General features: G+C 41.5%; 1 protein-coding gene across 1 annotated transcript in view; it reads right to left on the bottom strand.

Moving 5' to 3' along the window:
- The window catches only part of Slc17a1 (solute carrier family 17 member 1), a 38,966-nt gene extending 21,319 nt beyond the window's left edge, over positions 1-17,647 (bottom strand). The window contains exons 1-7 of the mRNA XM_055614512.1: positions 17,587-17,647; positions 4,883-5,055; positions 3,435-3,668; positions 3,267-3,354; positions 2,891-2,977; positions 973-1,091; positions 682-843 (exon numbers count right to left, since the gene is read on the bottom strand). Coding sequence (XP_055470487.1) covers positions 682-843; positions 973-1,091; positions 2,891-2,977; positions 3,267-3,354; positions 3,435-3,668; positions 4,883-5,055; positions 17,587-17,647 — 924 coding nt within the window. The remainder of the gene's footprint in view (positions 1-681; positions 844-972; positions 1,092-2,890; positions 2,978-3,266; positions 3,355-3,434; positions 3,669-4,882; positions 5,056-17,586) is intronic.
- Between the last annotated feature and the right edge of the window lie 32 nt (positions 17,648-17,679).

Below are 17,679 nucleotides of genomic sequence, written 5' to 3'. Positions count from 1 at the left end.
TTCTTTCTTTCTTTCTTTCTTTCTTTCTTTCTTTCTTTCTTTCTTTCTTTCTTTCTTTCTTTCTTTTCTTTCTTTCTTTCTTTCTTTCTTTCTTCTTTCTTTCTTCTTCTTCTTCTTCTTCTTCTTCTTCTTCTTCTTCTTCTTTTCTTCTTCTTCTCTTCTATTCCTCCTCTTTCTTCTTTTCTATTCCTCCTCTTCCTTCTTCTCCTTCTTCTTCTCTTTCCCCTTCCCCTTCCTCTTCCTCCTCTTCTCCTTCTTCCCCTTCTTCCTCTTCCTCCTCCTCTTCTTCAATTAAAAAAAAAATCTCACACTGTGGCCCAGGTTAGCCTCAAAGTTAGAGCTGTCTGCTGGCTGAGTCTCCCTGAGTGAGATAGCAGGGAGGCATTCACCACAATACTAACTTATAACATATCTTAAGTAACTTGCCAAGACATATATTGAGGGGAGCTGGGGAACAGTGTGAAAATGTGGATGTATGTATGCTAATGGCACAGTTCCAGACACTCCCAATGCCAACACCCTTTGTGTGGGCAGAGTTTACACGTAGGAAACCAGGCATCTCCAGGTAAAGAGCACTAGCTAGCGTAGGTAAGCAAAGACTGAGATGACGGTCACAAGACACAGGGCAATAAAGAGGGAGTCCTTCACACAATTAAAAATTTGAACAAACAGGGCACTTACCTCCCTAACATTAACATGGAGCACAGTATTGATAAACGTCGGGGTATACGTAACCAGGAGGCTGTTCGACCATATGAAAGCAAAGCTATTGAGGATAATGGCCCAGAGTGGAAGAGACATCAGCATAGCCTTGATCGGCAGAGATTGTCTGCCTGAGCTGACCTGGAAAATAAGGGTCATTCTGAGTGAGGATCAGCTGGAAGGCGTTTTTTTTGTTTTTTTGTTTTTGTTTTTGTTTTTGTTTTTTGGAGCAGAATCTAGAATATGCCCAAAAGGAGCTTAGTGTTTTACCTGCTGGGTGAGAGAGGATATGATGTAGTCCTTCTCACTGCTACTCATGTATGGGTGGTCCTTGGGGTCATCATAGAACAGAACGAACCAGGAGAGACTCAGAACACAGCCAACAATACCTATCAAAGAAACACATTATTACAGGAAGTTCTAGCTTTCTTCTCTGAAGCCCTGGGAGGCTCACATTTTGACACTCTTCTTTGTCACTACAGCTGGCACTTGTTGTGGAATGAATTTTACTGAGATGCTGAAGTGTCGGTGAACCCTAGGGTCTATTCTGATCCAATGAGTTCCTCCACTCACCCAGGGTTCCTGAATCTTGGGCCTTTATCTTTTCAGATTTGTAACGGTTCCCTACTTCAAGAACATGCCATACCGAGCTTTCATAAAGCTACACAGCCATAAATTTTAATCAGCATTACGAATGAGGATGGGTGTGGCGATGGAGGGCAGTGGGCTTGTGAGAATGGATGCATTTTCCTACTATGACTCTGTCTTTAGCACACTATGTGGATTAGGCATTTTCTGTGGCCCTCTGACTCAATCTGTCCCCCTTCCCATCGACTTAGATATAGATGGCTTGAAGAAACATCAACAGGCCTTCCTCCCCTGGGCTTTCTTGTAATTTGGTAAATAGAAAGCCTGGGAAGGGATGATAGGGAGAGAGTTAATGAGAGTAGGACACATTTTCAAAAAGGAAACATCTCCTTATATGTGAATAAACATCTCCTTGTTTGTGAATAAACAGGGGACATTCTACAGGCATCCAGTCGATGGGACTTTTTGATGAGTTCTGACAACTCTAGCTCACTTGTTCTCTCAGGATTGCAGGATAGTGGTGCTCTTCTAACCTAACTCTACATTGTGACATTGTCTCTATAAGTTTTTCAAAGTGATTGTGTGGTAAATGTGTTGGTTTGAATGAGAATGGCCACCATAGGTTCATATGTTTGAATGCTCGGTCCTCAGTCCATGGAATGTTTGGGAAGGATTAGAAGGTGTGGTCTTGTAAGGGGAAGTTATGGCCTTGTTAGAAGAGTTGTATCACTGGGGTTGTCTCTGCCTCTCTCTCTCTCTCTCCCTCTCTCTCTCTACCTCATGGTTGCAGTCTCAAAATGTAAGCTCTCAGATACTGCTTCAGTGCTATGCTTGTCTGCCTATTGCCCTGCTCCCTACCATGACAGGATGAACTTACCCTCCCAAATTGTAAGCAAGCCCTCAATTTAAATATTTTTCCTTTTCTTAAGTTGCCTTCATCATAGTGTCATAGCACAGCAATAGGACAGTAAATAAGTCCAAAGTTTGCCAAAATTGTGACTTTGGATAATGTGGCTTGAGTGGGAAATGTCCCAAGAGGCCCTTGTGTTTGAACATTTTGTCCCTAGCTGGTGGCACAGGTGTGAAAGGTTGTGGAATCTGTGGAAGGTAGATGGTGTCTTGTTGAAGGAAGTTAGTCAACAGGGAAAATCATTGCAGCTTGAAACCCAGATGTGATTTTATAATCCATTTGGCATTGTTTTTTACCTTTATTTTGTTCACTTACTCCAATTTCCCTGAAAATGTTACTATGTTTGGTTGTGGCCTGACATTGCAGGTTTGGATTCTACATAACATCCTTATCCTATGACCTTTCAGGAATCAGTACAGGTAACTACTGTGATAATCTATTTCCCCAGATGGTTTTTTAGTGTAAGATGTATCATACTGTGACGTGTAGCTATGTGAAGTGATTATGAGCTTGAGAACTGCATTTCTGATCACCAGCCCCCTTGAATGTTGGCTTCTCTTTCCCTCAGTAGAGACTGTGGATATTTTAAAAATAGGGTTTTTATATAAATTGCTACATTATGTTAAATTTAAATTTTTGTGTACTCTTACATTTTGATGTTTTGCTGAGGTTTTATAAAATGAGACTCACCAAAAATGTAGAAAACCATGGGCCAGCCCAGAAGATCACAGATGAATCCACTCACAAGCAGGACAATAAATGGTCCCATTACAAACCCTAACCAAAAGACAAAGAAGACCCCCTGGTTAAATTAAGAAAAGCATCTGAAAGTGGAGTTAATAAGCCTCTGTGTTGTAATGTCTCCCAGGAAAAAAGTTCACGTTTCACATTGCTCAGGAGGAACAGAGAAAGTATTTGCTTTTATTTCTCTCTCTCTCTGTGTGTGTGTTTTTCTGAAGCCCTCCCCCCCCAGCAATTCAATGCACATGTTTTTAATGGTTCTCAAAGAGAACATGGCACAAGGAAATGAAAATGGGACTTAGCTGTTCTTGGCTTAAGTACTTACCTGATAGAGTCATGGAGGTAAGCCTGCCTCGTTCCAAGGGAGGTGCCCACTTTACCCATATTTCATGTTGGCCTGTTGACACTGTTCCCTGAAATAAAAAGATGAAGGCTTTTGGACCCTAATACTCTGAATTCAAACTCTGTGTCTGTTTTAATAATACCCTAGTACCTGGGCTAGTCCCTGAAGAACTCGACACACAATGAGCAAAGCTGCTCCAACTTGTGCAGCTGGTGGGATGAGCAGGGACAACACAGAGCTGAAGAGCAATGAAGAACCAATTATTCTCTTCATTGGGTATATTCCAGTGAGGTACCCAACAGGAAGCTGAACCGCAATCATACCACAGAAGACGGAACTGAGAATAAACCCTTGGACATCAAGACTCCAGGAATATACAGGGTTCTAAAAGAAAGAAAGGGAGACAGGTCTAAGAACTCTGCATTGGAGATGTTTGTGGGATTTTATGGGACTCAGGAGTGTGATCTTCCTGTGTAAAGCAGCCTCCGTGTCTTCCTAAAGTTTCCCCCCCCGACAAACAACTTTAGTATCTTATAATGTCTTTTTGCATGTGTGTTTACATTTCATCATTAATGTTTTCAATTATAGGTTAAGTATCTCCTATCCCAAATGCTTGGGACCAGAAAGGTTTCATATCCTTTTGGGTTTGGGAGATATTAGCAAATACATAATATTGTATCTTAGGGAATGTGAGCAGACATGGAGCTTATTTGTTTATTTATGCTGTATTGCTTGTTCTTCTCTTCTGTGTCTCAAAATACCCCACAAAAGCAACTTTCAAAAGGAAGGTTTTATTTGGGATCATAACTCTGGGATGTGAGTCACCACTGCAGGAAAGTCATGGCAGCAGCAGTGAGATGATGGCTGCATGTTATCCACGGTTAGGAAGAACAGAGACGAATTCTGACACTCGGCCTCTTTTCTCCTTTTACTCATTCTGAGATGCCAGCTCACCAGATGCTGCTGTCCACATTTAAAGTGAGTTTTCCCACCTCAGTTAACACAGCCTAGAAACCCCTTCTCAGAGATGTGCAGAGGCACGTATCCTTGGTGATCCTAGATCCTGTCAGGTTTCAGTCAACGTTAACCATATCTTTCATTTCCTCTGTTAGATACCATCCCTTTCACCTCCATCTCTTATGTTCTTATCCAATACCCTTATTCTAAAGAAGCTCTAACTCTTTGGTTTTGTTAGTCCTTAAACAGAAGTCATACAGTAGCCCTTCTAAAATGATGAACAATTTTTTACCTCATTACAAGGTTTGTTTATGTATTTGGATGTTTTATCTGCATATATGTCTGCATACCGGAAGAGGGCATCAGATTCTCATGGGATTATGGTTATAGCCATGTGGGTTCTGGGAATTGAACTTGGGGCCTCTGGAACAACAGCCAGTACTATTAACAGCTGAGCCATCTCTCCAGACCTCAAGCTAGTCTTTAATCATGGAATAGGATTATTTAGGTCCTCAGTCAAAGACTAAAACCTGAGTTTCATTTTCTAATTATTGCTATTATCTGGTCAATAGTATCTGACCTCTATAGAAATCAGCTATCAGGTTAAAGTTTTAAACTTATACCTCATACTTTGAACATACCTTTACATCATCTAGCATCTCCACTGCAGATTCATTGAGTAAATTGTGTGGTTTTGTGCTGTTCACCATGGCTACCATTGTGAGGTTTAGGCATACTCGCTGGGCCATGATGACACTATTACAGAAGTGCAGAAGGAGAGCCAGTCCATAGCGAAAGGAACAGAAACCTGGAACTGAGAAGCAGAAAAGACCATCTCAATTAGTAAGACTGTTCAAGTAAAAATTTGGAACGCTAGATATCCTAGCTAGTAAATTAAAATTTTATTGTAAAAACATTCCTCTAGAAATTACCATAAATGTGGGACTCTTCTAGTAACTTCTTATTACGTTAAGACATAGTTCCAATTAGAATGTCCCATAACGTTGATCCAGTTTGCAGATGCTTTCCTGCATTTCTACTTTAAAGGGACCTGTGACGAATACCTTGGGTTTCCTTTTGAAGTAAATCCCTTTAGTGATATCAATGGTATTTTTCTCTCATAGAAACCACTTTAATATTCAAACTGATATGACTATTCTAGCCGAGATACTCATATCTTGCACACTGAGAAATTTTTTTCTCAAAAAATGCAACCTTACTAAGAAAGTGATTGAATCACACAATTCTTTAAATCTCATCAAAAGCTCACTACTTTAAATTTCAAAAATCTCACCATCTAAATCAGACCCAGAGAACCCTTACAGGAGTGATCCAGTTAAGGTATTACATCTATGTGTGGACTTGGCAAAGGGACAAAATGTATGTCTTTACTATTGCCACTATTCTATTATGGGACAGGCACAGGACAAAACTACAAACTTTAAAATTCTAAAGGAGAAAAGAGTCATGACTCCACAATGGGTCTGAAGTTCAATTGAACAAATACTGGATTTTAAAATATATATTTTATCCTAATTGTAAAATGGCATAAGGTATGATAATCCAATAAACGTATTGTGAGGACACATTTGGTTGTCAATTTGATTTTCTGGAGAAACTACGAGAAAATGGTAATTTATAGTTTTGGGTTTGTTGTGAGAATGTTTCCAAAAGAGGGTTGGAATCTCGAGTACTTTTTCAGTAAGTTCATAATGGATGCTACCTCTCACACAGTCTGATGAGCATAATGTCATCAGTGCAATTGACCGCTGTGATACCTCGTGATAGAGGGAAATGATCAAGATCCCTGTGGACTAACATACAACACTGAAGACTGACAGGAGTAATGCATGGGCAGAGCATTTACCAAGCCTCACCTATCTATGGCTGTTGCTCAGTGCTCAATCTGCACTGTAACAGAGACCAATACTGACCTCACACTAGGCAGTTTCTGTGGGTGATCAGCTAGCAAGCTGATAGCAGAGTGATCGCACTGGATGATTTCCTCCACGGATGGGGCAGTGTTTTGTATTAACTAGATATCCAGTTATTTTGAATGGACATTTCTCCTTCCTTTATGTAATGTTTCTCTGGAAACAACCTTCTCTGAATTCAATGACTGCCTTGTTCCCCATCATGCTGATCTACACATCCCCATTCAGAGATTGTGTTCATGGACTTCATTGGCTTTACCATGCTTGTGGTGGAAAAGCCTTTTGATGACAATTACAGCATCAGCTTGATGGAAATTCTCTGTAAAGCGGGAATGATATTCTGCCAAAGATCGTTTATACTCTGAATCAGTACCCAATATGTGGTGCTGTTTTTCCCATAGTCACAATCTGTGATCCAGGAATTACGGGGTGGAAATAGGAACCATCACCTTTAAGTATTTGGCGGCAAAAGTTTCAATTCCTATTTTCAGGAACTGACCTTCCCTATTTTCTCTGCTGACCTCTATATATTGCTTCCAGGGGGGGAAATGCAGACACAGATGGCATAGCAAGGACTTCACTGAGCTAGAAGAACAGAGTTCTCCCCTGAGGGTGGGGGTGGGGCTTTCAGGTCCTCAGCCTCTGAGTCAATGGGCTATGAATGGAGTTAATGGGCTGATGGGGTGATAAATTTGAGCCACCCATAGGAAAATCTGGCTTGTATGCTGGAACTTGGCAAGAGAGAATGTGGCAAACAGGGGAGGTCCTTTAGCATTGCTCTCAGTGTTTCCAAGCCTTGTAACTAAAGCCAGTGAGACTCAATCATAACCCTATTCAAGCTGGACTACAAGTGACCCAGACCTCCAGGAATCAAGCTATAGATACCTCACCAAGTGTGAGGCCAAAATCCTTTGAGGTGCTTTATGAAGACAAAGGGCAGGGGATGGTAGTTATAAGCATCAGCTATGTCATTCGACATATTTATAAATACCAGCTATGACATGTGAAATCAATAATCGTTATCTACCCTATTTTGTTAAGAATACATTTGTGTCTGTGCATACATGTATTAAGTAAATTTCTTTCTTTTCTTTCTCTTAGTTTGTTTTTACCATCTAAGATGAGACTTGCTGACTAAATACAAATATTTAAGTGTTGCTAGTTGCATCATAGTGGTGGGAAAAACGTTAAGAACTATGTGAAAACTTTATTGTCTTTTCTGAAAATTTCTGAGTTTATATTCTCCTAGAACGTTTCTCTCCCCTGCCACCAGGGGCGCTGTGTTTAAGAAGGTGGACCCATGTACACTGGCACAGTACTACCTTTCTTGGGAAGGCACTGGTTCTCCATTTGATACTTATCTTCTTGTTGATGGGTTTGGTCTCCATCCACTGTGGATGCAAAACACACTAGTCAACAAAATTCACGAAGCAACCGACCAAACACGCAGGGCTCCTCTATGACTGAAATCAATGAATGGAATGTTAACCCATCCCATCCCATCAGTGCCCTTTCACCTCCATTGGTGGTGACCTTAGTTAACATTCTACTTCCATGATTCCTTTACTCATTTAAAATATATATAGAATCTGATAACAATAGAAAACAAGCAATCCTGCCAACCCAGGATTTTTTGTTATTTGACGAAAAATAAATAATTTATTAAAGAAACAAAAATTGAGGACATTTGCTGCCAGTAGGCTTGCCCGGAAAGGCAAATTGACAGAAAGCCAGGGTACAGAAAGAGGCTGCAGTGGTCAGAAACTGATATGTACATAAAGGCTAAATGCTGGGCAAGGAGTAAATACAAGTAGAACTCATTTTCTGTACCTTAAGAGAGGTGAAATATGACTGTCTTCTTACGAGTACCACCCATTCTCCACAGCCCCATGTAAACCTGTCCGTAGCCTCAGTTTCTCTGGAAAGAGAGTTGCTGCAACTAAGCCTTCATCTGCTGGGGGAGTCTGGGGATGATGATAAGTTAGAATTCAATTCTATGTATGCTGTGAGCCTAGACTCTTTTGAGATCTGGCTTTATCAGCTCACATGATGTCCACATGTCCCCCCAGACACCTAAGATTTGTATATTTGAGACATTCTAGAATGAGTAGAGCAACAACTACAATTTTCACATATTGGAGCCTCTTTTGAGCATCTGTTTATGCAATAAACACATAACAGCAGTACATAGATACTAAACATACTCGCACACAGAGAGAGAAATACTGCAAACATACTTTATATAGAACACAATACAGAGATACTACACAGACAACTACACACACCCACACACCTACACATATATACTACACACAGAGACACACTATACACATAACTATGCATACAATACAGTACACAAATACTTTACATACACATTGTACACAAACGCCACATACACATAAGCAATACACATATGCCACACACACACAAACACCACACACACAGAAACACTATACAGTGCTGTACATACCACACAGAACACGAATAATGCACACACAGAGAAACACTGTGCACACATAAGCAATATACATATACCACACAAAAAATGTACAGCACCACACACAGAAAGAAACATAACACATCTGATACGCATACAACACAACACAGAGACTCTACGCACATGGAAAGAGAAGCACTACATACATACTAAACACACAAGAAGCTCACACGCAGTATCCATTAACACAGTACACAGATGTGCTAGCCACACAAATACTCTATGCACATATCACGCGCATAATTATATGACACACAAACTATTTGCACACGAACACATTGCATAAATATCACACATAAACACTATACACAAACCCAGCACACGCATAATATACACACAAACATACTAGACACAAACCTAACACACACATTATGCACACAGATATACTGCACATACCGTATGGACATAGGCCACATGTAAATGCACGCCTCACACACCTACACATCACACAGGAATGGTACAACCACTTCCCTGGCTGCATAAATATCTTCGCACACAAACCAACCCTACAGCTGATGACACGTGTGCGCAATCTGCACCTGTCACACACAGTCTCTGCTTGCAGCCCAGCATACCATACAAGCTGTATGCTTGTACATCCATCATACATACCCACGTCATTGTATGCTTTCCGTCCATCACACACCAATCACAGATAGCTCATCACACTATCTTTTCTTTCCTTGGGTTCTTGTGCATAATTGCCCACGTCATACTCATTCCGAAAGATATGTTCTTTTTCTTTCTCCCTGAGACAAGTCTCAACATATAAGCAAATTCTTCTAAAGAGTTTCACTACATTTCTCATTACTGTAGGAAATTCTCTACCAGGAAGGACCCCTAAAGCTCTCTGGAGAATTAAAGTTAATTTCACTTGGTACAAGACAAGAGTCACACTGACCTGATTAAGACGGAGTAGCCCTTCCTCCTTCCAGGAAGACTTTTCACTCAATGAAAAGTCTTTGCTGAATTTTTCTACTTGCTGGTAAATCCTATACCAAATCCTTTGACCTCATCATACCAAAGATAATGTTTAATTTTTAACTTTACTTTTGGCCTAGCTTTGCATCTTTTGAGGAGAAGCATGAATCTTGGAATCTACTAGACTAGAACCTTCTGAGAACTGACTAGCAATTTCAGGGTTTAATAAACAGATCCCATAGTCTGGAGGGAGAATGCCTTCCGAAGGTTTTTCCAGGCTGTTTCAGTGGAGGAGACCTTTGGAATTCCCTGCATTGTCACAGAAACACAATAGCTTTAAACATGTTCTATTTGCTTTCCTGCCTTCCTTCCTACCCTCATTTTCCTCCTCCTTTCTAGCCTTTGCTCACACTCTCCTCCCTCCTAGTTTCTCTCCCTTCCCCCTCAATGTCTTTTCTTCCTTCTCTTTTACTTCCTCCTTCTGTGCTCCTTTCCCCTCCTTCCTCCTTCTGTATGCCTCAGAGATCATACGCGTTTGACATTTGATGTGCTCAAGAAGCTGCACATTTTCTTATGGCCTACCTCTCAAAGCTGTGACTCACTCTGTGGCTTCTCCTGGCTCAGCTCCTGGCTCTTCCAAAACTTTGGAGCGGAAACTCTTTGAATGCAATCTACTGGTCAGTTAGAGACATCTATGTCCTGAATCGAAAAATTTTCACTGTTGATAATTTGTTAATACACTCAAGCATTTCACTTTTCTAATGTCTTTTCAATGACCATCAATATCTGACATTTAGCAGATGCTCCATGGCTTGACACCCATTGTTTTTTTTCTGCTAGATAAATGTGGGGGCCAGAGGTGATGCAGAGGTGATGTGGGTCCTGTACTTAATGCCAAGGTGGGAGGATTGTAAGTTCGAGGCCAATCTGGACAACAAATAACAAGTGTCAGATAAACCCAAGATGCATGATGAGACCCTGTATCAGAAAAAGAAGGAAAGGAGAGAAGAAAGGGAAGGGGAGGGGGAGGGGGAAGAAAACTCAAATATTGACAACCCTTGGCCCAGGAGCCTGATCTTGTTCCTTGGCCGTTGTGACTAGTGGAGGTGTAGATTCTCTGTGTGCCCCCAGGAAGTCTGCACTATCTGCTCACGCCACTGGCAATTTCTAGTGCGTTCCGGAAAGGGGGACTTTTTAATGATTGAAAGCTCCAAGTTAGTCGTTGTTCAATGTCCACATTTTGAATAAACAACACTCCCACATGACATCAATGTCCTAAGCTCTAGTTACAGATTACATAAGAAGAACCCATCTTTCCGTTTCTTGGCTCCATTTTCTATTGCATCATGAGGCTCTGAAGTTGCTTCACCTGGCTTCTGTGTTTCCCTCATTAAAAATTTACTTTAGTGGTCTATCATGGAAAATTTCAAAGACACAAAAGAAATAGAACAGTCTAGGTTAACCACAAACCTATTAACTAGCTTTAACTATTATTAGAATTTCTCTGTTCAATGATTATTTCTGTAGGTTTTTGGTTTGTTCTTTGAGACAGGGTTTCTCTGTGTTGCCTTGGCTGTCCTGGACTCACTTTTAAGACCAGGATCACTTCGAACTCACAATGATCTGCCTGCCTCTGTTTCTCTGAGGATCACGGTCCCCCTTGGATTACAGGCATGTGCCATCACACCCAGCTTTTCTGTAGTATTTTAAAGCAATTATTAGGCACTATATAGTTTCTTCTAAAAAAAAAAGCAGTACAGAAATTTAATTCATCAGAAAAATTTAAAACATAGTTAAAATGCTACAAACCCTGGCCAAGAAACAGTAGCCCCTTAAACTTCCTCAATTCCTTCAAAGTTGTCTTCCTTATACTTGGTTGAATTTTGTTTATTTTTGAGACAGGTCTCATGTAGCACAGACAAGCTTATAAGTCATGAGGTAGTCAAGGATGAGCTTGAATCCCCAATCCTCCTGCCTCTACTTACCAAGTGCAGGGATTTCAGACATGTGCCAGTGTACCAGGTTAGATGTGGTTCTGGGCTGTGTGTATGATGGTTAAACACTCTATAAACTAAGCTAAACCTTAAGTCATTCTTTTAAAGCATTTTAAATGGTGTGTGTGTGTGTGTGTGTGTGTGTGTGTGTGTGTGTGTGTGTGTGAGTTGGAGACTCCCAGAGTTCAGAAGAAGGTGCAAGATTCACTGGAACTGGCGGTTGTGAGCTGCTTGACATGGGTAGTAGAAACTGAACTTGGTCCTCTGAAAGAGCAGGAAGCATTCTTAGTCTCCAAGCCATCCCTCCAGCTCCTGACTGCCATTCTTTCTTGACTGTCGCTTGAAGAACTTACTACCTTAATGAGATAGATCATTGGTTTTACCCGCAAACAATTCACTCCCACTGCTGCTGTAACTTAGACTCTCGGCCGAGCTGCCTTCAGCGGCTCAGCAGCAGCAGCAGCTTACAGCATCACCTGCCGCAGTAAGTGTGGCCTGTAAATGGATCAGGCCACCTCATCTCTCTTTCTCTCTCATTCCCTCACTCCCTTCCCCTCCTTCCGCCCTCCCCCTTCCTTCCCTCCCCCCACACCTTGTTTATTCTGTCTCCTGGTCTCTCTGTCTCTGTTTCCCCCTTATGTTTCCACTCTCGCACTCCCAGCTTGCCTTTTGCTCTCCCTCCTTCCCCCAATAAAGCTCTTGCTCTAAATCTGCTGTGGTAATGACCTAGCGGCACACCTTGGCATGGGCCCACCAAAGGTAGCCTCCCTCCAGCCATTTTATCCTAATGTTGGCGTTGTGTCTCCAATGGTGGTGGTGTCTTTCCTGGTGTCTAGCCATACTGGGACCCTATCTGCCCACTCTACCTGCAGTAGGTCCACTTTCTGATCCACCAGTCTTTGTACCCCATCCATTACTGGCAGGTGGTGACCTCTCCCTCTCTGTCGGCTTAAATGCTTCCCTGAGTCTCTGGCAGAGGTACAGCTTGACCATTTCCCTTGGATGAGGCTTTGATTTTTGAGCACTTTGATTTTTTTCACCCTTTGACTTCATACCAGGCAACCGTGTCTCCTTGGGCTCTTAGCCTCTGGCCCCTGCTTAGGGAAGATGATGACCCACTTGGAACTTCAGGCTTGGGAACTCTCTCTACCTCACCCACATGGGAACTGTGCTCTCCATGTCCTCACTCCCCTTGGGGTGTCTTTTAGAGAACTTCCAACCACTCCTTTCCAGTTTAATCGAGTCTCAATATGAAGCCCAAATGATGGGAATGTGAAAAAAAAAATCCCCTTTCCTTACTTTTTCACTCACTCCAAGCTCTGTTTCTGTCTGGTCTCCCTCCTTACACCGCATCCTACATAAATGTTCTGCCTGTAAGTTTGCTGCAAAGTGGAGTCAGAGCCAGACGGGACTAGAAAAACCAAAGGAGCAGGCCGACTGCAGCAGACTGAGAACACTCAGCTGCTCCCCGCTGCAGCCAAATCCAGGGGCTAAGCTGACCTTCAATTCAAGATCGTTAATTTTAAGACCAGACCTAACAGGGATGAAACATACCGTTCTAGTCCTATAAAAACTACTAACTGACTGTAGACTGTTAAGAATAATTAAGAAATGCAAGCTAATAATCAGATACCTTATAAATGATTCTTTAATGTGTTTAGAACTATACTTGAAGATGTGCTAAATACTAATATAATTAACGACAGGAATACGCCTAATTTAGCCTCCTATATATTTTTCCAAAGTTAAACCTAAAGCAAGAAACTAGAAACAAGCAAACTTTGTGTACTTAGATAGACTTAATAGATAGATGGTCCTCAAATGCTTCAGAGCTCTGTAGAATATGGCCTTAAAAGTGTTTAATTTAAAACGCTTTTTGTGGTAAAGAGACAAGTCAGCTCCTGGCAGTACCCCTAATCTCCTCCAAAGAACATGATGGGCACAGAAGAACCTCCACATGCTGCTTGCTTTAAATGTGGCAAAGCTGGCCACTGGGCAAAAAACTACCCTTCACCTCAACTGCTGAGAGTACACGGTCCAAACTGGAAACCAGAAGCTGGTTGTCTGTACGAGCCAAAGAAAATCTGTCAGCTGACCAGTGCTAACCTTAATTCCTTTTTCTTAAGTTTATGCTTAGTAACATCAGTAAAGAACCTTCTGTTTTTAGATTCACCTTGTCCTATCCTGAGGGACACATATGAGCTTCAACTTAGATTACTTACCTGTCATAACCTAGTACTCACTAGTGTTCGTGTGAGTGAGTGAGTGTGTGTGTGTGTGTGTGTGTGTGTGTGTGTGCACGAGTGTCTGCAGGACCCTAAGTGAGACTCTTATCTATACCAAAGAGAGAGATTACCTTCTTCAGGTCCCTATTCCAGGAGCCAGAATGTCGAAGATCAGCTTCGACACCACAGGGTAAACTGAGGCAGGGAGTAGTATCAACTGAGCACCTAGAAGACTTTTCTCTGAGGGTACAAAGCTTGATTCTCTAGGCTGGAACCTCTTTAAACCAGTGGGAGGCTTCCTGGCTGTCGAAGAAAAGAAAGAAGGGAAAAAGAATCATACACACACACACACACACACACACACACACACGATAGGTGAAGCAAGACAAGCACCAATGAACAAGTTCCAACAAGCTTCAACAACTTTATTTTCTCTCCTCCAGCTTATATATCCCAGCAAAATCATTCAAGCAGTATGAAAGTTACAATATGACTACATTTTTCTTTTAGTAAATTACCATGAGAAAAAAAACAATGTTTCCCCAATACCTTTACATAAAAACATCTTACATATTACAGGTGAAGAAAACAAATTATCCCCAAGAACCCACACACATTTGTAACTAAGCAACCTGTTACAGATTAACAAAATGCAAGCAAGCAAAGTCATTTTCTCAGCCAGTTTCTCTTTACTGTCAGGCTGCAATTTGCAGTTACAAAGAATCAATTATCTTAAAAAGTAATCTTACAAAAATCTAAAAAGAATCACAAATCTAAACTTTTATATGAAAACAATCACCCATTTCTACTTTAAATACTCAAGGTGAACATCTACTCATTAACAATTTTTATTAAATCATATCAGGAAGCTGAGGGCAAAAATGGGTACAAGAAATTAATCATCATCTTGATTTCGCCCAGTGTCAGCTTGAGAGTCACGTCGGCTAGTGCTAATTTGGGTTATTGTTCTTGCTCTCTAACCTTAGAAAGTCCCTAGTCAACTATCAAGAGTATGCCTTTATGAACTTCAAATTGTTCCTCAAGATTTTCTACATCAGAGCCACTGGGGGGGGGGGGACTACCATTGTAACCTAAACTTGCTAAACAATCTATTTTTCCAAATTCTTTCTAAGGGTGGCGGTCACTGCTAACAATGTACATCTCTAAGTTCTTTCTAAGGGTAATGGCTGAATCATTAATCTGCTCTAACAGCAATGCTTGAAAAAGATCAAGGACTTTTATTGTAAGTGCCAGACCATACTGCCCAGGGAAACTGTTCCAGCATCTTGCCAGGTCCAGGTGTCCCCTCCAAGTCTGCATCCTTCACAGCTTCAAAGTAGCTAGCCCCAGCTGGTCCAGCCTCACAGACTGCTTCAACTAGGCCAGCGCTTTCCTAGCTCCAGATGATCCCAGAGAGCCTGGACAGTGAGTGAAACTGTAAGCTTTCCCAGGACTTAGACAGCATCCCAATATTCTCGGCTCCCCAAAGATATCGTTGCCTCCAAGCGGCAGGAAGCAGCTCAAAGCGAACAGCACCCTCGTTCCTGCCTCACCATCACTCCTTCCTACCCACTCACCTTTTATAATAAACAAAAGGGAGGAATGTTGTGATTTAGGAGCCAACCTGCTTTTAGCAACTCAGCTGCAGCAGCTTACATCATTATCTGCTGCTAGGCCAACAGATTAAATACAAAAACACTCACGGCGAGCCATAAACAATAAAAATGTCTGTGTATTTCTGCCACTACAGATTGGCAAAGTTCTTATACAGTAGCCCACATTGTATAGTGCCTCATTAGTAGAATCTTTTAGAGTTGATGAGAAGGCTCCAAGTTTGTGACCAATAATAAAGTAAACCCATCTAAGAAACAAAACTCCATTGATTTTGGTTGCCTCTGAAATTTTAAACGCATAGTATCTTTTCCTTTGTTTTCTTTAGCTTTTTGAGTATTCAGTTGCACCTGAATAGAGATGCAACTATAGAACTTGTCAGTGAAGGAAAGGGATGAAAATTAGTGTGGTAAGAAGCTGGATGTATTTGTTTGTTGGTTTGTTTTTTTCTGAATGAAGAGTGAGATTGCCCTGATAGCAAGTTGCTTGGTTGCCATTTGTGTAAGGTAACAGCATGATGGGTTAGTGCGGTTCTGACAGTGGGGGTGAACAGAACTAAATGGAAACTTCCAGACTATAGGTCTAGATGAGAACTCAGTCGGTGTTCCCTCATGTATATCAGTCTACTGGGAGCAATTTGTATGTTAACAAATTTATCTGTGAATCTGTGTCTACAATAACACATGACGGTATCAAGGACATTATTTCAATATGGTCACTGTAGAGTTCATCTCTTTTTTATTTTCCTCTTTTCTGCTTCTAGGTAAATTCGGGTGCATGAGGCCAATGTTTCCTCCTCTCTCTAATGTTTCAGATTTGCATCAGCCTCTCTGGGGGCATAGAGACAATAGTTACTGTTGTTAAAGTTGCCTGGTTGGTGGCAGTTTGTCAAGACAAAAAACGGATTCATGGATACATGATCATCCCACCATCGCTGCTAACCCAGCCCATCCCAGCCAACTTGTTACCCTTCCCCTGAGCAGAGCTCATCTGTCTGCATTTTCTACTTAGTATTTTACTTGGTTTCACAGGAAAGGACTCTCATCATCATCCAATTAAATGGGAGAATCCCCAGATCCTTCCAGGCAAACATTTTTCATCCTTATCTCTTTATTTCAGCTTTCCCTGCCTTATTCCAGTCCTGAAAATTGCTGAAAAGACCAGTATACAGATGATCATTTTACTAGTCATCCTAAATCTGAAATTGTAGAAGAATGCTCTAAAAAGATCTGTCTGTGTAACCATTGCTACGATCCCCACTTTACTGCTTATAAAATCTACTCAAACTCTCTTCCATGACATGTGAGCACTGCATACTTTAGCCACACACGTTCCTCTAATTGCATGCAGGCGAACTCCCGTCAGAAGGCATTTATGTTTTTATGCTTTTGTAAAAGTTGGCCTCTCCATCTGTCATCTAGCCCGGGAATTGCTTGAGGGAAGGAGCCTTCCCTGTGTTTTTCAGCATGGAATTGAAGACCTTTGTCTGTGTCCCATGTATGTCCCTCTGCTACTCTACCTAAGACAGGGTTTACCAGGCACAATTGAAGGAAAACTATATTTGACACATGTCAGTGCCCCAACAGACAGATTAGAACTCATATCAAAATCACAGCCACTGCTGGATTTGTTCGTGCTTTGCCTTTCTAATCTTGCCCTGATCCATAATCAGAATTTATTACACCGCCTCTGTGGGACCACAGAAGAAAGATGACAGCCACAGTGGGCAATGTTAGGACAGGGCAAAAAGAGATTGTTTGCACAGGATCAGCCAGAGGGCAAGAAAATCACAACAGGTTCTAAGAGCATCAGAGCTGGCACAAAGAAAGACAAAGAAAAGCAAATGGGCAGAGGGAGGAAGTTACCAGAACACATGAAGAGGGTTGCCTGCTAGGGCTAAGGATTGCAATGACTGTGCTGAGTTCTGGAGAATATGTTTTCCTTTCTCCATTAAGAATCTGGCTGGAGCCGGTGGACAAGGGGGTGTGGGTGCAGGCCATGCCACCCACCCTCCAGTCACCTGAATGAAGAACGGAACGTGATAATATGTTCCAGGAAATAAAAACTACAGGCTAGGAGTATAAGCCCTACTTCCAGCACCACATACATAAAAAATGAAATCAATAGCAAGTAGAAAATAAATAATTGCTTTAGTAAGATTACCGATCTTGCCCAAGGGTTCAAAAATGTTGGTTCTTGTATTTAAAAACTGTGACATTACCATGCCGGCACCCACATTCTCAACTAAAAGATGAC

Source organism: Psammomys obesus, unplaced genomic scaffold (genome assembly GCF_907164565.1).
Source record: "Psammomys obesus unplaced genomic scaffold, mPsaObe1.curated_primary_1811, whole genome shotgun sequence".
NCBI lineage: Eukaryota > Metazoa > Chordata > Mammalia > Rodentia > Muridae > Psammomys > Psammomys obesus.
The sequence above is the reverse complement of the archived record's forward strand: the minus strand, read 5'-3'. Positions and strand labels throughout refer to the sequence as shown.